The sequence below is a fragment of the Prionailurus viverrinus genome, chromosome F1 (assembly GCF_022837055.1).
Source record: "Prionailurus viverrinus isolate Anna chromosome F1, UM_Priviv_1.0, whole genome shotgun sequence".
NCBI classification, from domain to species: domain Eukaryota; kingdom Metazoa; phylum Chordata; class Mammalia; order Carnivora; family Felidae; genus Prionailurus; species Prionailurus viverrinus.
The window spans coordinates 58,084,815-58,109,337 of record NC_062577.1 but is presented as its reverse complement, the minus strand read 5'-3'; the positions used below and the strand labels follow the sequence as shown (position 1 = coordinate 58,109,337).

Genomic DNA, 24,523 nt, shown 5'->3' with positions numbered 1-24,523 from the left:
AAAAAAATTTTTTAAAAAAGGGATAGTCAATAACTTAATAAGTCTCATCATTATGGGTACCTTCTGAAAGAGACTAAGCCTCTGTTAAATATGAGACCTAGAAAGTTCACACGTTTGTGAAATTCAACTGTATTATTTCCTCCTGACAGCTGTAATCGAGTCAGAAGGACTCAGTTCAACCTTCAGTCGTCAACAGATGATCATAATTGTTGGCAAAGAAGGGCAAACATGAGCCTACTTAACAAATTTGCTAATTATCTTTCAGTTTAGGATTAATGTAGCAAATAAATACTGGATGCCTGCAGCTTAAGTTTATCAGTCAGTTTATATAAACCAACAATGGGAAATAGGTTTTATCTGTCTGAAAGCTCCTGTTCTCAAACCAAGTATTTTTTTGCTCTTGATTTTTCTTTCTTGCATCTGATGTGTTTTTACTTTACAAGGCAATCTGTCTGCCTTTATGTCCTTTTAAAATATTAGGTATATCCACTGAGAATTCTTAGAAAAGTGATGCTGAGGTTTAAAAGTAATGAAAGAAACAAACCGCTGGTATGAGAAGAAAATTGCCCATATGGGCATAACCTACAATTGGCTGGCAGTGCTGAACATTAGTGAGTAAATTATTAGTATAATTAGCTGCCATCTACTGAGAATCTTTACTAGATGCTGTATAAACACACATAATCTTTAGTCCCTGAAACGTAGATAAAGAGATAGTTTCTGCCTTTTAGAAATAAGGAGGCAGATTCCTCAGAGGTTGATTTGCCAGGTAACAGAGCTGAGATTGGAACCCTTGTCCATGTGGGGAGATGGGGGTGTGTCTGACTTTCTGCCCTCCATTCTCATAACCTCCATGTGAGAATGTGCCTCACACTTTCCTTTCTCCCATGTCACTAACTCTCATCCATTCGGGGATCACAGGCAGCTTCTAGGATCTGACAAAATCTACGGACCCAGAAAAGCACACGTGCACATATGCGCACGCGCGCGCACACACACACACACACACACACACGCGCACGCGCGCGCACACACACACACACACACACACACACACACTTACTTCTGGGAAAATAATTCAAGGGACTCATGGATATCCTGAAACAAAACCCAGGTTTAAAACCTCTACTCCAGGGGCGCCTGGGTGGCTCAGTCGGTTAAGCGTCCGACTTCAGCCAGGTCACGATCTCGCGGTCCGTGAGTTCGAGCCCCGCGTCAGGCTCTGGGCTGACGGCTCAGAGCCGGGAGCCTGTTTCAGATTCTGTGTCTCCCTCCCTCTCTCACCCTCCCCTGTTCATGCTCTGTCTCTCTCTGTCTCAAAAATAAATAAACATTAAAAAAAATTAAAATAAAATAAAATAAAACCTCTACTCCAGAGTCCCCAAGTATCAACACTCCTAGATTTTTCACTCACTTGTCCCCTTGGCACTTTCCCCTCTTTTCTGACTTCTATGGAATAAAATAATGGAGCTTAGGAGCCAATACGTTATCTTGTCCACATCCAGGGAAAGTCTTGCTGCTCCCACGGCCCCCTCTGCCCCCTCTCCCCTCGCGTCTTTGCCAATTTCGTGAAGTACTCGGCTCAGGGGAATGTCCTGGAATCTCCTCCTGTCTGCCCCTCTGTTTAGCGCTGGTATGAGACAGCTTTATCAACGACTCAGTCACTCTGAGCCTTCTGTGAGCACACGGTACCTATTATGTCCCAGGCACTGGACTAGTAAACAAAACTATGTTCCAGGCTCTGTTCTCATGAGCCTCACATTCCAATGGGGGAGATGATATACTGACATAATAAAAACATAAATTACAGCATATGCTGGAAGGTGGTTAGTGGCTGGCAAAAGAGAAGATACAGACACATTATGCGGTAGTGGTGATTGTAGGGGTGGGTTTCAGCATTAAACGGACAGGTATTTAGGCAAGAAGAAAAGTCAAATTTGTGGACATTAGGGGGAAGGTGTTTTTTGCTTATTTACTATCTTCCTTCCTCTCTAGAATGTAAGCTCTGTTAAGTTAAGGGCTCTCTCTTCGTTGTTCATAATTCTCTCCCAAGGACCTGTACCAACGCCTAGCATAGAGTAGGTCTGCAATAAATATGCTGAATAGGTAAATAAGTGAATGAGGCAAAATTTACTTTTCAGGCTGGCCAAAACTGAGGGATAGGACCACAGTTCTAGATGCTGCCCTCACTATAACAATATTCTTAATTAAATGGAAAATTCAAAGCAGAGATAACAGAAACTGAATCAAGGCAGATGTACCTCTTAGAAGGGAAAATTGAAAACTATACCTAAAAAATGATGATGTCCTGAATTCCAACTTTAAGGGGGCTTTTCTTGTTTTTTTGTTGTTTTCTTTTGTTTTGTTATTTTAGAGAGAGAGTATACGAGTGGGGGAGAGGGGGAGAGAGAGAATCCTTAAGCAGGCTCCATGCTGAGGCGGGGCCTGATCCCACAACCCTGGGATCATGACCTGAACCAAAATCAAGAGTCAACCAACTGAGCCACCCAGGGGCCCCTGAACTCCAATGGTAGAGTAACCAAATAAGGAATGGGATTTAAAAACAAGAAAGAAAGAAAGAAAGAAAGAAAGAAAGAAAGAAAGAAAGAAAGAAAGAAGAAAGAAAGAGAAAGAAAGAAAGAAAGAAAGAAAGAAAGAAAGAAAGAAAGAAAACAGGAGATCCTATACGAATTAGGGCTTTAAAATTAGAAATGACCCTTGAGATAGAGGCTCCTAAATGCTGGTTCATCAACTAGGCTGTCAGTGAGGTACATGGAGACATGGCACTTAAGACAGGTGCCACCAACCTAGAAAGTGCCAGCCACTCACCCCTCGCTGCATCCCCAATGCAGACCCGACCCACACATCCAGAACACTCACTGCGCACTGATGTCCACGGATTTGAAGCTTCCCCGTGGCTGTCAGCTCACTATTTATCCACTGATGCTGATGAGTCTGAGGACATGGGTTGGGTCCCCACAGAAACTAAAAAGGGGTGACTCTGTTCTCCCACCACAGGTTACACCTGACTTGGTCCAGTGATCTCGCATATGCATATCCCCAGATATACAAGGGGACAGTGTGTTACACACGTGTAAGTATGTGTATTACTACCCCCCCCCCAGAACAAGGGCAACTCAAGGGGTGCCTGGATGGCTCAGTCAGTTAAGCGGCCGACTTGAGCTCAGGTCATGATCTCACGGTTCATGAGTTCGAGCCCCGCGTCGGGCTCTGTGCTGACAGCTTGGAGCCAGGATCCTGCTTCAGATTCTGTGTCTCCCTCTCTCTCTATCCCTCCCCCACTCGTGTTCTGTCTCTCTCTGTCTCTGAAGAATGAATAAACCTTAACAAAAAGAAAACAAAAGCAGAAAGGCAACGCAAAGCCCATGCTTCATGTTCAAGAAGGCCAAGAGTGACCGCTGAGAACAAAATGACCCCTTAAATACGTATCTCTCCATTACCTTCTCCTAAAAGCACTATTCAAACCTAGGAAAGAGTAAGTCCTCTCTGGACGGAAGACCACAGGCAGGACGTATTCTCCCTCCATCCTGTCCACAGAAATTGGCTCAACCTGGCAAAAAGTCAGGGATATGAGCTGCCTAGACGCCACAGCATGTGACTTTACTGCTGGTGGGTCTTACCATATTACAGGTAGCGCGAGCTTTGGAACCTTCTCTTCTCTCTGATTCACCGGCAGGATCAGGACAAAGCTGAATCACTGCATCGTAACAGTTCGACCCCTGCAACACTGTACATCATTAAATTTTTAAGGGAGCTCATTGGGGAAGTCCTGTAATCCTTTAATAATTGAGTTGAGGGAAAGGGGCCAGCGAGGAAGAGCATTCACCTGAGCTGATATTAACTAGGCTTGGCTACTAATGGCTTTCCAACAATCCCACGGTGTCCATTAAAAGAATGCAGTCCATTTGGCCCTTGCTCTTTAACTGTCAACAGGGAAATTGAAAAAATGATACATCATGAAGCATCGAAATTTGTATTGCAGCTCTCCACACCGTGTTCCCTTCTAGCAGTGTGGAGCTCGGTCTAAACCAAGCGCGGCAACCAGCTGACAAGCAGAAAAATTCATTCTATGAATCAGCTGAGTAGCTATGATATCAAATGACCTGTCACTGACTTTCCCCACCGAATTGACTGGCCACAGAGGCAGAGCCGTTGAAAAATACTCAGCTTCCTTGGTAGCATCAGTTTTAGTTTAGTCCTCTACTAAGTTGAGGGGTCTAGCCCCTCATGACCCTCACCTTTTCGTCCCTAAGGTCATAGGGGTGTGACAGCCCGAGACCTAAGGAACGATTTGTACCGAACCTTATACATTGCTCTCTCTCAAAAACGTTACCCCTCCCTCACTGCACACCTCAGACAGTTTGTGACCATGCTCCACGCGTCAGAGAGCTCAAAGTCAAGGCACCGGGGCAAACCGTAAAATTTCAAAGAGATCAAGTGATTTGCCCAGGCCCACCCAGCCAAAGGTAGGATTACGGCTCAAGGATTCTGGGGGAAAAAACCCACCGCTGTCTTCTAGCTCACTCTAGTCTCCAGTCTAGGTTAACACACCAACCAATCACGTGAATGAGACCATGATCAGCGATGGCCAGGTGGAGAGACTGGGCCGCCATGGCCAACAAGGGGGACAGCGTCCCCATCCTGGATGCTCTTCTCTTCGGGGTTCTCCTGAGTATCAGCAAGCAAAGGCCCTTCAACTGCCAGGCATGTGGAGGGTCTAGGTGCCAAGCACAGATGCCCAGCTCCAGGCCTGGGGAGGCTTGCACACCTGTCCCGGGGAGCCAACCGCACGGAGCAGACCTTGGACCACACTGTAACCAAATGGAGTTCTGACTGATGAGGAGCGGAGACAGGGAAATGATAGATGAGGGAGGTTCACACTAAGACAACTCGTGTCTGAAAAAGAGGGACACAGGCTGGAGCCTTACTCGGCTCCCACCTCAAGCCCACGAACCAGAGTGGCCTTGGGAAGGAAGCAAGGTGGGCAGCAGCGGTGTCACCGAGGAGTGACAGAAAACAGACCCACCTTCTGTCGGCCTCTGTTCTGGGGTGTCACTTCCAGGTAATTCACAGAGAAGGGCACAAAAGGGCAAAGGGAATCAACAGTTGGAAAAGAGGAGAGTGGGGCCAGACACCATGCCCCACATGCATCCCTGCCCCTTTCCCAAGCTTCTCCTTTGTCAACTGGATGCCCCTCACTCTCCTGGATCCCCAACCTCCTCCCTTTCCCAGCTAACCTCATCTTAGTCATCACGGAGGCTCAAAACTAGCCCATCCTACAACACCTTCCCCTCATTCTAGCTCCACCCCAGGTACTGCCTTTATTTCCTTCTGACCCTTCTTCTGCTGTCCACCTTCTCAGAGGAACTGGCCATATCACTCCCTTCAACTACTGTTTACTCTACAGCCCATTAAGATGTTGTCCCATCCCTTCTATGCCTCTGATGAAACTACTCTTTTTTTTCGAGAGAGAGAGAGAGAGCATGAGTGAGCAGGGGAGAGGCAGAGAGAGAGAGAGAGAGAGACAGAGACAGAGACAGAGAGAGAATCTCAAGCAGGCTCCACACTCAGTGCAGAGCCTGACACAAGGTTTGATCCCACCACCTTGGGATCATGACCTGAGCCAAAATCAAGAGTCGGACGACACTCAACCAACTGAGCCACCCAGGCGCCCCGAGAAACTACCCTTGATAAGGTTATCAATGACTGCCAATTCCAAGAGCAAACAGGCAGCCCTACTTTTGGAAAGTCCCCACCACTGCCCTGTCTTCTAAAACCCCACTCATTCTAGCATTCTTTCTTGCCTCTGCCATCCCACCACGGATAGGCTCCTTGAAACGCCAGTGGTCTTCTCATTCTGTGTGGCCTCCCCTTGGGCACTCCCCTCTTCTTGTGACTTATAGGATACTATATCCACAAGCCTGGTGTCCCTTGGTTCTGTATTACTATCTACCGGTCATCACCTCCTTGGTGCTGACCACAACTTGAAATATGCCCGTTATTTATTGGTTTCTTGTCTGTGACAGACATGAAGCTCTGACATGAAGCTCTGACAACACCCCCAAGGAAGTCACCCACTGATTAACTTATCCATGCAAACAACACATATTTGTCTAATGCCTACTCTGTGTCAAATACTGTGCAAGATGCTGAAGACATGGGAATTGAGAAACAAAACACGAAACAAAAACAGGAAGGTCCCTGCCCTCCCAGAGTTTAAGACCCAGCGACGTAGACAGACAATAAAGCAACAAATAATATACTTCGTATTGTGATAAGCTCTATGAAGATAATGAATAGCACAGAGTGATGGAACCAAGGGGCTTAAGTTAGTTCTCTGTCCTACGGGCCACGCCTCTCTCGAAACAATCTTATTCTTCTCTTATGCATCTGTTTAATTTATGTCTCCAAACGGTCTCTGCTAGATTGTTAATACACCGGTGCTTCATTTTACTCACTTTTTACATACCTGGCACATAGAGGACTTTAATAAGTCTGTTTGATTAAGTGAATGAGTGATTTATTTAATTAATGAACCAACTGCTTATAACATTCCGTTTAATTTTCAATTTGAGAAATTCACATACAACTCGGTAAAATGCATGTAGTTACTCGTGTAGTACCTGAGCCCTCTCGTCTCATCGAATGCCAGTTTACAGAGATTAAATTCAGACATACATTCCATCCCTCTAAAAATCCTGGAACTAGTTTTAAATGAACCCAGTGTCAGCCCTGGCAAGTGAAATAATACCATACAGGAATATTTAATTTCCTTAAAGAGATTCCATGATCCCTGTTTTAATCCGGCCAGGCCAAGTAATAAGCAAGACGCAGTCAACAATTCTGAAAATCAGCCTCCTACCAGGACACAGCGGGATCTTTTCTAGCTGAGGCCGGGGCTTGCTTGAAAATACAACACAGTTCAGGAGAAACCTTGGAAGAGGGTTATCCAAGGAATGGATGGACAGCTGTTGGCTAGTCCCAATGGAAGTTATGTTTGGAAGGCTCCAGATTTGATATTTAACAGTTCTGCTGCCAAATGTGCAGACAGGCTCCCAGAACAAGCCACCAATAGCAAACTCTGGGAGCGGGAGAGAAGGAAAATGGATGCTTGTCTGCCTTTTTGTCATTCTTCCGGTGGGGAAGAAGAGCTAAGCTTAGAGAAAAATGGCAACCAATGCAGATGGGCCGGGCCAGGAAAGGATGGGGGCAGGACGGCTCTGTGTGTGTGGAGTTTGATAAACAGGAGTGATGGGTGTACCCTAGCAGCTTTCACACACACACACACACACACACACACACACACACACGCACACAGGCGATCCCCAAATCCAGAAAACTTCCTTTAAAGCCAGGGAATCTATAAACAGCTGACCGTCAGAAGGCTGCCTGAAAGCTTCAGTATCTAGCAGGTGGGGACTTGTTTTCCAAGAGCTGGTTCAACAGGACAAACTGAGAACTGTGATCTCACTGGGGTGTGCACACCAGAATTCAAGCAGCAGATGGTGTGATTTAGAGGAAAGGCCATTGGACCAGGAGTCAGCGGCTGGGGACAGCATCCCAGCTTCCCTCTTTGCCAACGGTGTGACCTTAGGCAAGCTCTTAAACCCTCTGAGCCTCAGTTTCCTCAGCTATAAAATGCAGGGGGAGGAAAAAAAAAAACACCTCTCCTTATCTAACTTTTAAAATTGTTGTGAGGTCCAGTAGAGATAATACACGTGAAGCCTCTTCCAAAATGTAACAGAAGGGGGCGTGCTCCTGGCCGGCTCAGTCAGTGGAGCGTACGGTTCTAGATCTCAGGGTTGTGAGTTTGAGCCCTACGTTAGGTGTAGAGACTGCTTAAACATGAAAAAAATCTTAAAAAAAAAAACAGAAAAGGATACACTTTTCGTAACACATCCCTTTATGGCACTTCCTACGAGAAAAACACTGACCTGCACGCTTTATAAATAATCCTAAATGACCCCATGAGGTTGGTACTATCATTATCCCCATTTTAGAGAGAGAAAACAGGAACAGAGGAAGTTAAGACCCTCGTGCAAGGAAGGGGCTAGTGAGTTAACAGAGCAAGGATTTGATCCCAGATACCCTGTGTCCACAATCTATGCTCTTAGCCACTAATCCACACAGGGCTGTCCTGCACAGCTCCTGAGAATCTGTATTAATTGACTCATATAAAAAAAAAAAAAAATCAACAGCAATACCCAACTTGTATAGCTCCCCTTTATTTTACCAAAAAGCTTTTCCTATTCTTTTTCTGATTTAATTATCACAATAACACCATGAGTTTGTTAGCGTCTTCCTTCATACAGATAAGGACGTTGTGGCTTAGACATCTCTTGCCAGTAGGACATGTGTGCCCAATTATTCTTCCAGTAATGGAGGGAGCTGTGCAGTGGCCAAAGCATCCATAGCCACCTGTCCAACCCCTTCCATCTATGGATATGGACTTCTGAAATGGAGGACCCCAACCAACAGCAGAGCATGGAGAAAACAAAACCCAGAAGAAAAGGAGTAGGTGTGTAATCACAACGCAGCCTTACATACAGACAAACAGGACGGCCCCCTACAAAGTGTTACAGTATTTGCTTTCTGCCCAAAATTATCTCCATATACCGGTCCCGTTCTATGACCTAAAATTCTACTGAAAGATAGTCATTCCTTTTTGAACGAACACCCTTCGAGTTAAAAAGGTATCTTTGAAAGAATACCACATTCTCATGTACATCCCAACGTGCATTATTTTATAATATCCTGCCCACTTTGACAGCCAAGACCAGGCTCTAGCCTGTACACAGGATAATATGAAATTGAAAAGGTCACAAGATGGGTTCACAGCACAAGACAGGCAAGAAGGAAAGACTGAGCTGAGATCCTGAAAATGGGCTTGTGTCACTAGTGCTCTGGTTGAATCCAGGGAGGCCAGGTGCACAGAGCCCCAAGGGAAAGAGAGACACAGGGACCAAGCAACACTCTTGCCAAAGAAATGCAAGGGAGGGTCTTCTGGAATGTTCTTCCTCTCTGGGTTTCCAAAGTATACCTCATGGCACTGCCGACTGGTTTTCATCTCTGAGGAGCTGTGCCCGTATCCCTGCGAAGATGGCGGCCATGACTGTCTGTGTGTACAAAGGAATCCCTGCTACAATGTGAGGAGGGGCAGGAGGAGAAGGGGTGAGAGGAGCCAGCAGCAGGGGAGGAAACTCTCGATGGTTATGTTAAAAAGGATTTGTTCCACTGTCAAAACCAGAAAGCTCTCCCCAAGAGCCAGCTTTAGGGAAGGAAGCCTGAAATGACAGAGAGGGGGTGGGTGTATTATGAAGGCTTGTTGGAAAAGAGGCTGAAGTAAAGGGGAGAGCATCGAGCAAAAGGCAGGCAGGGCCCTAAAAACCCACCTCTGAACTGTGACGGTCCAGAAACTGGGCTCTGGCGTTTCTACTGGGCCCCAGAAAGAGGGCTCCCAAAGCCAGCCTCGTTCTCCAGGACGAGGGAAGTCCTTTCAATCTGGGCCATTGGAGCACTCATCCATCCTGGTTCTCCCCAGTGACTGGGAGAGGGGCCCAGTGGCTACCAGGCTCCTGAAAACTGTACAAGCCACGTCTTCTCCATTCACCTGCCCATTCCCCTCGTGGGGCCCCATCTTATCCCCAAAGACACCAACCTCCTCTCCAGCGTGGAGCTGGGGGCCCCAGGCCAAGCTGGCATCGGCTCATACTTAGTTAGGTTCAGGCTATTCGAGTACTCGAACAAAGACATATTTGGACCCTCCTGCAGAGAGAGAGGGGACCGTTTCTGGGCCCAGAGGGAGCTGCCCTTGATCTGCTGCACAGTGAATGACAACAATGTGAAGAATGAAAATATGGTTTGGGGGGATAGTCCCCAGGAGCCCAACATTTTGGTATTTAAAGGAACTTTAATGAGCTTAAGAGGCTAATCTGGAGTTCAGGAGGGGGTGTTTTGTTTTGTTTTGTTTTCAAAAATCCTTTTAAAGGTTCCTGAGGCTCCATAGGGAGGAGGCACCACAACTGTGAGTCAAGGCGTGGCTGCGGTGTAGCTGAAGGGCCACAGATCTGGAGAGGGGGCTTCGGGAAAGATCCGTCCCCACGGCAGCAGCAGCAGAACCTGGTGCTCAAGAGATAAAGGATGCTTCCTTCCAGGCTGGAGAAGCGCCACGTGCAGAGAAGCAGAAAGAAGCAGACGAGGGGCGGTGCTTGTACATCCTATCACAATCCTAACCGGCTTCTCTCTGACCTGCCAAAAACATCCATTTAGAGTGCCAGGGCATAAGGCGGCATCCACGGAGGCACCAGGCACACTCAGCAGATGGTCAGGGGCCCCCAAATGGTCACCCAAAGAGCAATGGGCATGGGATCATGCAAACCTGAGGGTTACGCCCCTTGCCAACTACTGAGCTGAGCCCTGGTCCGTAACTGGGTGGCCGTGTGACAGGACTAGGACTTTTATGTCCAGAAGACTGATTACTTTCCTCCAAGTGAGCAAATCAAAAGAGGACTAATGGTCCATAAGGGTGGCCTGGGGGTTGGTGGGGGGGGGGGGGGGGAGAAAAAAATGAGGCAGTTGATGAGATGGTATTTAAGTAATATCTGATGCTGGCAAGAGTCAAGTTACTAGAATTCCACAGGGCATAGGGGAGTGAGGGGGAGGCAGGATGGGACGGGGCCAGATGTGAACGCTAGATAGAGCATGCGGTCCAATCCCAGCAATGCTGGATGCTACAGATATTTGTTACATGCACAGAGTTTAATTGGGCCTGTCAGGCAAGGTAGGCCGATCCATAGTGGCCAGGCATCTATCAGGGCTGGTCCGTGATAGGATAATAATGATAAAACGCAAACCTAATAGGGTGGGGAGACACTGGAGTCAGAAAAGCCAGACATATTTGCTGTTATCCAAAAATAGGATCCCCCAAACTAGAATCTCGAAAGGCTGGGAGAGACCAAACTAACTCCTTCGCGGAGCTTTAGCTCAAGGACTAGGAAAAGCACGGTCCGTTTTGTATTTTTAGTTGTTACGACACGATGGTGCGCTCATGGGGAATCTGGCAATGGTTTGCTTCTCTTCTGGCTAATCCAAGCAGGCCAGCCGGGCTCCACAGGTGACTCAGCTGCCCTGGTTCACCACCGAGGAGAACAGCACAGAGGTAGGTTTTCAAAATCTTTTCTAACTACCCAGATGGGGTTATTTGTGATGGGACTAAGCAGACACACAAGGTGGGAAGCCGATGCAGGGCCCCGGTTTGATTCCTTCCATAATGTCCTCACTAATACTTCAGTGTTTCTGCCGCATTCCAATTGAATCGGCTGTCTAATGCCAAAAGAAACTTAATCCCTACCCTAAGTCTCATTTTATTTACTTTCAGGAGTGTGAAAACAAACATGTAGCAAGATTACTGTGTTTACACCTCCTTTTTAGCCGATACAGATCTAATCCTCCTGCTAATTAATGCCAGGGCCACAGCAATTTTATTAATTTCGTCTTGGTTAAAAATATAGAGACAGATAATTGTGCTTGACTAAAATAACAATTTGACATTTGGAAGGTGTTCGCTTCATTTCAGCAAGACAGTTGGCTGAGTGTCATTTAATATATGACAAAGAGACACAAAACGGCAGCCGACACTGGGCAGCAGTAACGTAACTAATTCTAATTGTGATTAACTGATGAAAGCGTCCCACCTCATGCTAGTCAAAAAGACTAAGGAGGTGGGGCGCCTGGGGGGCTCAGTCGGTTCAGCGACAGACTTCGGCTCAGATCACGATCTCACGGTGTGTGAGTTCGAGCCCCGCGTCAGGCTCTGTGCTGACAGCGCAGAGCCTGGAGCCTGCTTCGGGTTCTGTGTCTCCCCCTCTCTCTGCCCCTTCCCTGCTCACGCTCTGTGTCTCTCTGTCTGTCAATCATAAATAAAGGTTAAAAAAGAAAATTAAAAAAAAAAAAGACTAAGGAGGCACTGTAAATCCTAAGGTGCACCAAGCCAGTTTTCCTGTAGGTTCCAGCAAAACAGGCACACAGGAGGTAAGGGCCTCTTTTCTCTGCCCTCCAATGAGATCAGAACCGTTTCTACCTTTTGCTCCTGAAATCACCAACTTTCCCAAACCAGATCTGAAAGGGCTGCAGCCAATAGTGCTGTCCTACACGTCACTAAGAGACTTACAGAAAAACCCAGGTGTTCCTAGCGGGGAGAAAAAGAGGAGCCTCTTGCTCTGTGAAGAGAGTGAGAGGGGCACTTCCAGCCCAGAAGCCCCCAGTCCTCTCATCCCAGCCCGCAAGTGTCTCCCTAAGAACCTCCCTCTGAAGACGCAGAAGGGCACTGCAAAATCCACACTGGAAAGATCAGGAAAAGAAAAGAAGAGAAGAGAAAAGAAAAGAAAAGCAAAGCGCTAAAATAGGGCTGATTTCATAGTTATGGCAGAAATTATTTTTTTTTCTTTTTTTAATGTTTATTTTTGAGAGAGAGAGAGAGACAGAGCACAAGGGAGAAGGGGCAGAGAGAGAGGGAGACACAGAATCCGAAGCGGGCTCCAGGCTGTGAGCTGTCAGCGCAGAGCCCGATGTGGGGCTCAAACTCAAGAACCGTGGGATCATGACCCGAGCGGAAGTCAGGCGCTCAACCGACTGAGCCAGCCAGACACCACCCCCAGATATTATTTTTAATATTGTTTAAGTTTATTTCTTTATTTCAAAAGAGACAGAGACAGCATGAGTTGGGGAGGGGCAGAGAGAGAGAGGGAGAGAGAGGATCCCAAGCAGGTTCCATGCTGCCAGCCCAGAGCCTGAAGAGGGGTGGGGGAGGGCTCGAACTCACGAACCCGTGAGATCATGACCTGAGCCAAAACCAAGAGTCAGATGCTTAACTGACTGAGCCACCCAGGCGCCCCACAGCAGAAATTATTTTCAAATCTTTCCATGTGATTGCACATTTTTTTCCTAGTGTTGTACAAGGGTACCTAACAATCAAGTTAACGGGATTCAGTATGGGTGTTATTTTGCACTTGATATGATTCAACAATGGCATTTTGCACATGCATTTACCCTAAGAAGCTTCAACAAAGTTCTGACAACATAACGAGCATTTTAAATCCTCATCTCTTTGCTCACTTCTAAACACTGTGACCCAAATAATTTCTTTGACGGTGAAAAATCATAGGCTGATAATTTAAGAAATGGAATCGTTCTCGTTAGAGAAACAGGCACCTGCTCATTATCTCCAAAGCAATTTTTCCCGCATTAAAAAGCAACGATGACGAGGCCCCTCCAAAATCAGTCATGGGATCTTGCTTAATACAAAGGTTAGAAATAAGAAAAATGAAACCGAAAAGCAAGGCAAGCAATGAACTTTCAGGAAAGCTCTTGTCCCTAAAATCTGAAAGCCAAAGCAATTCCTTGCCCAGGTGGATGACAAAAGTCCCAGGACTCCAGAGTGAGTAGAACTGGATGGGATAAATAACTTTTTATAATGTGCTCCACGCACTTAAGGATCAAAAGAATCCCATAACCTACTCTGAAAAGCAATGTTCATATCTAATTCCCAGAATACTATTAATATCTACTTGTGCTTTAGGTCTTAGATTCCAAGGAAGTCCTACCCAGGGACCAATACATATAAAAAGAGAAAACACCTCTAAGCAAGGACTGTTTCCAATCACCCTTGAAATAAAAAAAAAAAGAGATTACGCGGCCTGTACCAACACATACCACAGCCCATGGACGGTGCTTATCCCGAGCTAAAACCGCCCTGCAATTTAATGCAGACATCAATTTATTACCTCGCTGTGTTTGATTTTTATATTCCTTATATTTTATTATGCCAGGAGTGGGGCCAACAAAAGATAAAGTGCGGACAAAAAAAACAAAAAAAACCCTAACAATTGCCTCTGTAATTTCATCGGTAGGCTCCTTTTATGAGGAACCGCATGCCCAGTTTTGATCTCCAAGTAATGTCCCAGTAATAAAACCACACTAATTCTCCTCCCTACACACACACACATCCTACGCTACCTTGATAAAATGCAGAATTAGTTCATTACTGGTCCTAATAGAGCTCATTACCTCAGCCATTTTTTTTTTTTCCTGAGGACCTGCCAATCAGCAGGTCGAAGGCAAGGTACGGGGAAAGCTCTAAACGTGATATCCACTTTGTCCCATTTCAGTCCCTGTCTTCAGAAAATTGGTCTGCTCCACAAGAAAGGGGAGAAAACATGGCGCGGCCCTCTGAGGAAAGGTCTCCCAAGGCCTGGGATTTGCTGACATGCGAGGAGTTGCGATGTTATGAGAACAGCTCTGATGACAGCAGCTATCCCACACTGCTCCTAGGATGTCCAGAACAATCTAAGGGATAATGATAAACTTCATATGTGAGAGGAGAGGGCCCCGGCTGACGCACCGAGCTGCCAGGCACATGAAAGAAACAATATAAACTTGATTTAAATGTGGGATCCCTTCCAGAAGGCTTAATTATCTATTGTATTACCACATTCCCGTGATTCAGCAGCCTCTTCTGTCTCCAGCTAAAGTCCGACTACACTATTTGTTTGGAACAAATTCAGGGAAAACTCCAAACTACCCAGATCATAGAGGACTCAGTTAAATAGGGAACAACAGTTATATAAATAGAAGTCCCCTAGGCTGGAAAATATTTTGGTTGTCTGCTAACTTTCAGGAACGCTGAAAACAGTTGAATTCAGTTTTTAAACGTCCACACCTATAGAGTACCCTTGTGTTTTATATTGCTTAGTACAGCTCCACCAATTCTCTCAATGTATTTGTTTTGGATGATCAGAAGATAAATGATTCCTAAGGGTGTCATAACGTATGAGACAAATATTTAGCAAAACATCCCGAAGTTTTAGATGAATGGCTCTGTCTAAGGTTGCCATTGTCAATTCCATTTTTTTTTTAATTAGACACATTTGGTGTTTGACACCAAGAAGGTGTAACAGCTAGTTGACAGGGTAGAATTTTCACTTTCTAGCTGGCCACCTGACATCGAGAAGAGGGGGGCTCATAATTCAAATGCAAAACTGCCCCACAGCCAGAAATGCACAAATGGCCAAAATAAATATAATAAACTCGCTTTAATATTACGTTTGTGACCTTCACTGAAGACTGCACGTGAGCCATACGTACACGCTTTCATTTTAAGGTGTAGCAAAAGCACTCAACCTTGGTGGACTTGGAGAGCAGGGCACTGCCCGATCTGTGTTTTTATGACACGCTTCCTCGCTGACCCCCATGCTGTCCCACCACCTCTCTCCCATCTCATTTTCCTCCCCGTTGGCCCAAAAGGGCAAAACTGTTTTTAAGTATCTATTTATTAAAGAGGAAAAGTGCTCTCTGTGACTGTCTCGCGAGGAGCATCTGAAACGGAATGGTCCCTCTGGAGGATAAAGATCTGGTCGAGCCAGAGAGCTTCTAGGCAACACCTAGTCTGCACTTAGGAGAGGCTTCTGGGAAAGTTGATAGAATACAGAAGGCCAAAGGGCTGGGCTGCAAGCCCCCTGAAGGCAGCTCTGAGACCCAATGTCAGAGCCTCTCACCACCGAGGCAGAGGCAGCCGGGGACTTACCTAGTGAAGCCTGAAAACAGCTTGCTGAATAAAGGACTTTGTCTTGAGCCACATTCTGAAACAAATACACCAACCTCTTCCCTCTCCTACAGCAACTACCCTGCGTGCGAATGCCATTCAGATCATCAGACATGTTAAAACCCCATTTTGTTGGAAGAAGAATGGGATCGGGATGGAGAACAGAGGAGAAACAATCCTCATCCTAAAAAAAAAAAGAAAACAAAACAAAACAAAAGAAAAGAGCGAAAGAAAGAAAAGAAAAGAAATTGAGGGGTAGGCACAGACCAGTGCTGATAGCGTGCCGTGAGTTAAAGAGTACAAGCAACCCCGCTCTGACGTCTGTGTTTCCGGAAAATATGTTAAAATTAAAATGAAAATCCCTCGTCGTAACACCAACGTCTCTCCGAACAATGCAGCTCGCACCCCTTTACAAAATCTCCTTGGTTCTGGCCAACAGCTGGCAAGCTGATCCCTGCAATTTTCCCTTTGCAGAAATAGCTGTGAGGGGAGAACTGACCCTAGTGGGCTAATAAGCCCAAACGGAGGCCAAACCTGGGGGCTGAAATGGAAGGGACATTGTTGTGTTAAGTACTTTACAACAACTGTTTCTTCCCCTCTTGACACAGCCTGACTTCCTTAAAGAAGATCTGACTGGCCAGACAGCTGTGTTGACCCTTAGGCCTTCTTTGATTCGTGATTTTTTTTTTTAACAAACAGAATAGAAATTCACAACCCAAATCCTTTCCTAAGCTCCAATACTCTTGAGTTCGCTAGTGTTGTGCCTGAAGGATGTGGACATTTCAGTAATCTATAAGCAGAAAGATAAAGATTGGGTCTACACAATCCTAAAACCTTTAGATGAAAAGCAAAATGCTGGGGGCGCGGGGCGGGGGGAATCCAGCAATGCACCAGAAGCTTTATCCAGAGGTGATATTTGAAGTTCTGTGGGCGAAATCTGCTTAATTCCCCAAAAATTGCACTTTTCACTCAGACACCCTGGCAGCAAACAGACAACCAAGAACAGATACAGGCATGTCTTCTTTAAAAAATGTTAACCATAATTACCACTTTGTAAAGTGGTCCGTGTGTTTTCATTTCTTTATACGTTTCTGGATTGTCCAACTCGCCCCACATCGAACATGTCTTCTTTTTAGGGCTAACAAACGTAAAGTTATCTTTCCAAGCATGAATGCCCAGTACCCTTTCCACGTGAGGGTGAAATTCAAATGTACCATGGCAAAGGAGCACCGGGAGGCAGAAAAAACACTGTGTGTGTGTGGTCACTGGGTATAAACGCGTTGCCGGTTTTTGGTAAACCTCATAGCCCAGGAAACACTGGGGGGAAAAAAAAAGATTTGTGTTCGTTCTCAACGTTTTGTCGTTGTTGCGTGGAGATTTCTGCACAGCCCCCCTCACTGCGTTTTTAACAACACGATAGGCACTGCACTTCATACACACTGCCCCTCCCTTGATTATCCTCAGTAGTGCGGGCCCCTTTTATGCACCAGTAACGAATGCGGAATTTTCCGCGCGCACGCGCATCCGCTCACTCACAGATACCAATCCTAGTGTGCAAAAACAGAGGCCTGCGTTTCAGCGGCTTTGCGTTCCTCCGCTGCGCAGCTTTGAGAAGTCAGTGTCCCCATGAACTAGCCATTGTGACAAGGCCAAGTAGTTCCCTCTCCACGGACCCACTCAGCAACTCCGGGCCTGCCTGGTGAGAACCAGGAAATCCTTCTAACTCCCTCTTCCCTGCCGCATCCAGGCTTTAGGCATTACAGAAATCTAGGTTCAAAATTATCTACTTTCTTAAATACCTGCCGCCTAATTCTCCTCAAAACACACTAGAACGTTCCCGTGGGCAGGGGAGAACTGAATCCGCTGCAAGGCTGCAATCCACACCCACAAGGGAATTAGTGGGGGGAGGGGGGGTGGAGATGCGGGGCCTAGGAGGGCGCCTCAAATCAGGCCCCGCTTCTGGCCTAACTGCCCCTGCGCCCCAGAGTTTTTTGAGAACCGGGGCCTGGAGGGTCGGGGACAGTGAGAGAAAAGGCACGCAGGGTGTGCGCGGAGCTCACAGGGACCGCAGCGTCCTGAGCCCAATCTGTCGGGACCGCCAGTGGACAAAGCCGAGCGGGTAACAGGCGCCGCGCGGGGCACGGAAGCCGCGGGAGCACCCGGGGAGCACCGGATGAACACCGCTCTCCCGAATCTCGCGGGCGGCGCGGACACGCGGGTGAGGCGGCGTGGGAACCCGCGCGGAGACCTGAGCTCCTGGCAGCCCCGGGGGCACCCCCGTGAAGGGGAGAGACGGGAACAGGCTTCGTGGGGTGGGAGCCCCCACGGAGGTGGGTCAAGTCGGAGTCGGAGCCCGCGAGGCCTGCAAACCCGGCGAACACACGGTGGAGGGAGCCGTCGCTCGCGCCCCCGCGGCCCGGGCGGTGGCTGGGCGCCCGGCGCGCTGCCCCGCGGCCGCGGGGAGTGTACAACAAACTGGGGGCGGAGGGGATTTCTGCGCCTCCGGGGGTGCGGGCGCCTCTCGAGCCTCCTGGCAGCGGATGGGGGTAAAGGAGGCCCGAGGCTCCCGTGCCGGCTGGTGTCTGTCTGGGGGGCGCGCTCCGGCGGCGCGGACACTTACTTCTCGTAGTCATACTTGCAGTAGAGCTTCTTGTCCCGGTAGAAGCAGGTGGTCTCCAGGGGCTCTTTGCAGGAGGCGCACTGCACGCACTGCTCATGCCAGAAGCTGTCGTTGAGCCGCAGCAGAAACCTGTCCGAGATGACCCGTTGACAGCCCTCGCAGACAGACTTGGGGCTCACCGCTCTGCCTACAGCAGCAACAGACGTTCGCGGGTCAACCGCGCCGGCCCAGCATCCCGGCCATAGGCGGCCGGGACGGGCTCCCATCACTGATCACTCCACACCCGCCGATTTCCCCCGCGTCCCCCACCCTGCGAAGCCCCCTGCTAAATCCACTAAACCGGGTTGTGGAGAACAGAGGAAAATCAAACCGAGCGTTGTTTCTAATAAACAGCGACTACGTGGGAAGGTTCCAGTTCTCCGGGGTTGGGGGCGCGAATCAGTAAGCGGCCTCAAAGATCAAACCTGCCCAGGTAGTCGCGGAAATGTGCGCGCATCCAGTAAAATTAGACGCAAATACCTTTGCGCTCCCAGGTTTATCAGGTGAGTATGAAGCCACTCACTGGGCTGGTCTCTTTCGACAATGATTAAAACTAAGAGTTTCTAAAAAAGAATTGAGGGGACTGGTTTTGCCTTCTGCTAAAACGCAATTCTCTTCTACGTTTTGGGGGAAATTTTTAAGATTGTTTATTTTCTTCCTAAAAAGTATCATTCGTGGAGAAAAAAGCGATCTCCCTCCAGGCAAACTCAGTATTGTTCAAAGCAATGAACCCCAGACTTCTGCGTCTTGGCTGAAACACAAACTTCAGAGGGGTTTATATATATAATTGTATATATGTGTGTATATGTATATGTATATACATATATGTTACATATATGTACACATACACACACATATGTAATTAAGAAGCATCAAAATAGTAGGGAAAAGGGAGGAAGGACGCAGGGCGCGGAGACGCCACGGGAGTTCCGGGGATGGGGGTGCTGGGCTGCGGCTGGAGCGGGCGACACCCACCCCAAACCCACTCCGCGTGCACAGGGAATCCTCTCTACCCTACCCCCTTGGACTTTTGCCTGTTTGGTTCCTTTCTTTTGCTGGGTAGGGAGTGCACTTCTTTAGGATGGAGGAACGCTTAGCCGCCTTTGTCGGCACATTTCACAGCTATTTAAAGGCGGCCTTGTCCCCTGGTAACAATACTCCTGCGCGTGGTGTCCCAAAGGGCCTGACCCTTCCCCATTTCCTTGCTAGACTCCTGTCGCTTTTCCCTTGGGGGATCCTGCCACCAGTTCCTGAGTCGAGCCAGTCGCGTTGGGGGCACGGCAGGGAGGGCTAAGAAAAGTAGCGAGATAGTTCTCAACTGTAAAATGGTCTACTCTTTCTGCCCTGTCTCGGCATTCAGGGCCAGGACCCGGACGTTGGGAGCCGCCGTGAACCGGGAGGGGCGAATCCCTCCCCTGCGAGCCGCGACGCCCGCTGTAGGTACAAAGTCGCCGGCGCTAGGTGCCAGGGCAATGCCAGCTCTGCAACCCCCCCATTCCCGCACTCTTCCGACGCTGTGCGGAGCCGAGAAGTTTCCGCAAGCGCGGTTGAAAGAGGGGAGCGCAGCGCGCGTGATTTCGTTTCATCTGGGGAGTGGGGAGAACTCCTCTCTGGATTTGGTTTCTCCAGGCGAACTGCCTCCTCGCCTTCACCCCGCGGTAGCGGTTCCGAGTGAGGGAAAGAGGCAAGAGGTTTAAATGACAGAACGAAAATCTCTCCCGCTGGAAGATTAAAACACCCGCGACCCACACCTGAAAAACACCAAGGTCTGGGTGAGAGGCGGGGTTGAGAATCCTTGGCCTCAGATCAGCCAGACCCTCGCGTGCAGACACCCTTTTGAGGCCCTTGGCTCGCAGCTCCTCCGCGGTCTCAGCGAAGGGACTGGGGAGGCGGGGGGGCCGAGAGGGGGAACCCGCCGGCCTCGAGGTCCGGCTCCAGTTAATTAAAACCGAGGCGAGGGTCCTGTGGCGCGGGCTAATCCCCGCGCTGCGCTGCCCACCGGCCTGGAAAAGCCTTTGGGCCGTGCCCGAGGCTGAGAACTGGGGCTGGAGTCGGTGGGGACCAGAAGCCGCCTCGAACTTGGGCGCTCCGAGCCTCGGGTTTCCTTTGCTCGCCCTTAGGCCTCGGAGAAGCGCACGGCGTTTATGAGATGTCGATCAGCTCCGTGATTAAAAATCCATCCCCGGGTATCTTTAATCACTTGCCACTCACGCCCGCGAGCGATCTCGCCCGCCCCTCGCGGCTTTGGGGAATTCGGTGGCCCGCGCGTGAGGCCTGGGGCGGCTCGTCGGTTTGGGGTGGGAAGGACCCGAAGGGACAGACGGACGGACGGACGGAGCGTGGGCGCAACTGAACGCCGAACGCGGGGCGCTGGCTCCCGGTTCCGGAAAGCTGGGCTGCAGAGCTGGCGCCCGGGGGAAAGAGGGTGCACCCGGGGCACACGGCCTGAACACTCACCCAGCAGCGAGGAAAAGGACGCCGAAGTCTCGATGGCGCTTTGGAAGTTCTCCTCCATCTTCAGGCCGTCCAGCATGTTCGGGCCGGGCCGGGAGGACCTGTAGAGGAAAGGAAACGGTGCTCCTGGGGTCCGCGCCCTCTGGGACCGGGAGCCCGCAGCAGCGGCACTCCTGGGAAAGGACGCAGGGAGTGTCCAGGGTCACCAGAATGAGCCGGGAGGGTAGAGTCCAGCCAAGAGAAACGTGGGGAGGGAGGAGAGAGACGAGTCACCGCGAACTGCTCTGACTGATCTGATTTCACTTGAAGTCAACGCGTTTTGTACTTAGACCTCCGCCCCCCGACTGCGCTTCTCCTTCCCTTGCCCCCCCCCCACACACACCCACCCCGTCCCCAGCCCCAGGTTTCCCATCCCGAGTCCGACTCCGCCCCAACCTATACGAATGAGGGCCCCAGGGACAGCTCTGCGGGAACCCGGCGACGTGGGGAGACGGGGAATAAAAGGGGTGGGTGTTCCCCTCGCGGGGCCGGGCCCAGGCACGCGGGACTGCGAGGTGAACCGCCCGCGCCCGGCCCGGCCCGGGGCGTCCCTCACCTGCCCCGGCCCAGGAGGGGCCGAGAGAGCGAGCCGGAGCGCGCCCGCCTGCTCGCCGACCCCGGGCGCGGAGAGCCGCTGGGGGCGCGCGGGGCGGTCCTCCCGCCGGTCGGCTGGTGCCGGGAACGTCTGCAGGAGCGAAGAAGTCGCCTCGGGGAGGAGCCGCGGCTGGCCCTGCTCACTCTTGGATGCATTTCAAATCAACTTTCCGAAACACGCCCGCCCGAGCCGGGAGCCCAGGAACGCGCAGCCCTCCTTACCTGGTGGGCGAGCTCGCTCCCCGCCGCAGGGGCGGGAGGAAGCGGCCGGGCGCCGCGGGGAGCTCCGGCCGGGGGAGGCGTAGGCCCTCGACGCTGCGGCCGGCGCGGCCGGGAGGGAGCCCGAGCGAGCGCCGGCCCCTGGCTCCGCTCCTCGGCGCGCCCGGGCCGGGCCGGGACGTGGCCGCGGGCGGCCGGCCTTCTCGGGACGTCCTGGCCGCCCGCGTCGCTCCTCTGGGTGCGGGGGGGTGGAGGGGAGCGGGGGAGGGCCGGGGCCGCCCCGAGGCCAGGAGGGAGGGCGGAGGCCCCCGGGGTCGTGGGTGCGAGTCGGGCCCCGCCGCGCCGGGGCGGATCCGGCCGCCGCTGACAGGGGCCGTTCGGCGCGGCGCGCGGCGGAGGGAAGGGGTGGGGTGCGCGGGGAGGCGGGCTGCGAGCGCGCCCCCGGAGCGGCCGCCGAGCTCCCTTACCCGGCCGGGCTGCGCGGCCCAGCTCGCCGCGGCCGCCCCGCAGGCACGCCAAGGTTCCTCCCCTCCACGTGCAGGGGCTCCCTCCCGGCCCCCGCGCCCCCCGGCTCCGCGGCGCTCGCGCGCGGCGTCCCCGGCCGCCCTCCACCTCCGCCGGCCACCGCGGCGCCGCGGCCCTCCCCGCGCCGTCGGAAGCGCGGGCAAGCTGCGGCGCGAGGTTGCTCGAGGGGGGTGGGGGGGCGGCCCCTGCGGCGCCGAGCTCCTCCGTCCCCTTCCCCGTCGGCGGGGGCTCCCGCAAAGTTCCCGACTTCCGCTGGGCTCCCACCCCGTTGACCGTTTCAGATGGAAACCCATTGGCGGAGGGGCGGGGGTGGGGGGTTGCAGATGCTATAGGACCCACGCACGGTCCGGGCTTGAATCGGGCTCCTGGTAGAGACGAGGTGGGGTCCCCCCCCCCAGGCGCTGAGCAGGAAGCCGGCTAAGGGGGCATTCTTCGGGGCGAGAAGTCCTGGGGGGCGATGTCAAGTCACTACACCCCCTAAGCTTAGCTTCCAGCGGTAGACCTCTGGCCCCTCCAGGAGCAGCAACGGGGTCTTAACCGTGTGTGGAGTCCAGGAGGTCAGCACGGGGCCCGGCCCCAAGTGGATACTCCATAAATACATCACAACGCAGGCTAACATTTATCGAACATTTTATTTCGTGCAGGGTTTGGTCGCACAGTTAACTCGTTGAATCTTTACAGCAGCCCCTATGGGGGGGGGGGGGGGGAGACAATGGTTATCCCAATATCACAGGTGAGGAAAATAGCACAGAGTAAGTCCCCCCACGCACGGTCAGTTCCGCGGGATTCTCTGGGGGCCCCCTCAATTCCTGGGCCGAAGGGAACTAGATTGGACTTGCCAGGCGCTTTGGCACAGTGAACTGGGAGCAGGCGAGATGCCACATTGCAAGCGCTCTCTATTCCCTTCTCCAAGGACGGGACCACTTCCTTATTTTTAAAGAAATAGTGTTGGCAGCTCTTGTTCGGATGTGCTCGGAAGCCTTGACCCCATTCGCCATTGTAAGTGCTTTCTGCCAGCAGACCCAAGCCAAACACTGAATGTGACTTCAGGGAAACAAGGGAAAAGGGCAGAGAGTTTAATACTTTACATCTGAATGCTGCTTTAGACTTTCCAGGATACTTTCACCCTACATGATTTTGCTTGGTCTTTACAACAAACCTGTGGGGTAGGCAGAACACAGTTTTAGCCACTGTTTCTGACGAATCTTTGGGGCTTAGTAGGGCTGGGAGATTTCTCTGATGTTGCCCAGATGGCTAGTGGCATGCCCCCTGACACCTGTCCTTTGTCCTCTCTGCCACCCCCGGTAGACTGTGGGAAAATAATATGGATTACAAGTATCCTTAGGATAATGTATAAAAAAGAAGTCAGGCAAGGAAAAAAAAAATGGAGTCGGGCAAATACAATCATAGGGAATAGTTTTAAATGCCCGACCGAATTTTGCTTTCGCTAAAGGTCTTGAGTGCATGAAATATGTTTAACTAGTGGTAAGAATATTCCTTTTAGAGAATATCCTGAAAGTGTGTGGGGTCCCATCTGACCCGGGACCCAAATCCCTCAAATGGTCTTTGCATCTCTGGAAGGCAGGCAGCGTGATGGGTACAGAACGCTCACAAACATTCAGTAGGAACGTCTTTCCCCAGCTCTTGGGCTCCTGGGTACCTTCCCAATGGAGACTGTGTGTCATAATCACATTACAAGCTGTAGCGCAAAGCCCGGCACATACATGTGATTAACAGATGCCATTTACTTCACTGATGGATGAGTGTCGTGCTCGCTGTGTGGGGGGAGCGAGGAAAGGTGAAGGCACATGGGGGTCAGGAATCCAGGGACCTCACTTCCATTTCCCAGCTCAGCTGGGCCACGTTCACCTCCCTGTGCGACTGTACTTCCTCTCTGCGACGAAGGCGCCATATGCAATGGTCTGAGAGGCCTTCGCCGTCTGAAGTCTGTGCAACCACACTGACTGTGGACAATGGGGTGGGCTGTAGAACAGCTCCTCGTCACATGTTTTGCAGAATGTGTCCAGGTGTAGACACTGAGGTAGCTAAGTGTCCAAAGCACTAAAGATATACCTTGTTTATTTGGGGTTTTCTCTTTTATGCTTTATTTTACCTCGCTCAGTGAATCCCGCCCCTGCCCCATTATCATTTCACAATGGCCTGGGCCAGCTCAGTGACATGGTGGGTAGGTAGACAGGCAGCTTTCCCCTGACAGATTCTCCTGACCATGCCACATGGTTTTTCATTTTAAACTCAAATGCTATCATTTCACCTTTCTGATGACAGAAGATGCCACAAAGCCACTGTCCAGAAGCTCTTTATGAAGAACCAGCCATATTGTCCCTTTCGTCAGAAATATTGTGTTCTGAGCGGTTGTGGAAAGGACGCAATCGGGCTTTAGAAGAGACACCCCA

The 24,523-nt window shown here is 50.5% G+C and overlaps 1 protein-coding gene across 1 annotated transcript in view; it reads right to left on the bottom strand.

The window, feature by feature from the left end:
* Positions 1 to 21,714, bottom strand: part of LMX1A (LIM homeobox transcription factor 1 alpha) — a 158,302-nt gene extending 136,588 nt beyond the window's left edge. Inside the window, exons 1-3 of the mRNA XM_047840782.1 lie at positions 21,588 to 21,714; positions 20,736 to 20,833; positions 18,240 to 18,426 (exon numbers count right to left, since the gene is read on the bottom strand). Coding sequence (XP_047696738.1) covers positions 18,240 to 18,426; positions 20,736 to 20,811 — 263 coding nt within the window. The 5' untranslated portion in view covers positions 20,812 to 20,833; positions 21,588 to 21,714. The remainder of the gene's footprint in view (positions 1 to 18,239; positions 18,427 to 20,735; positions 20,834 to 21,587) is intronic.
* Between the last annotated feature and the right edge of the window lie 2,809 nt (positions 21,715 to 24,523).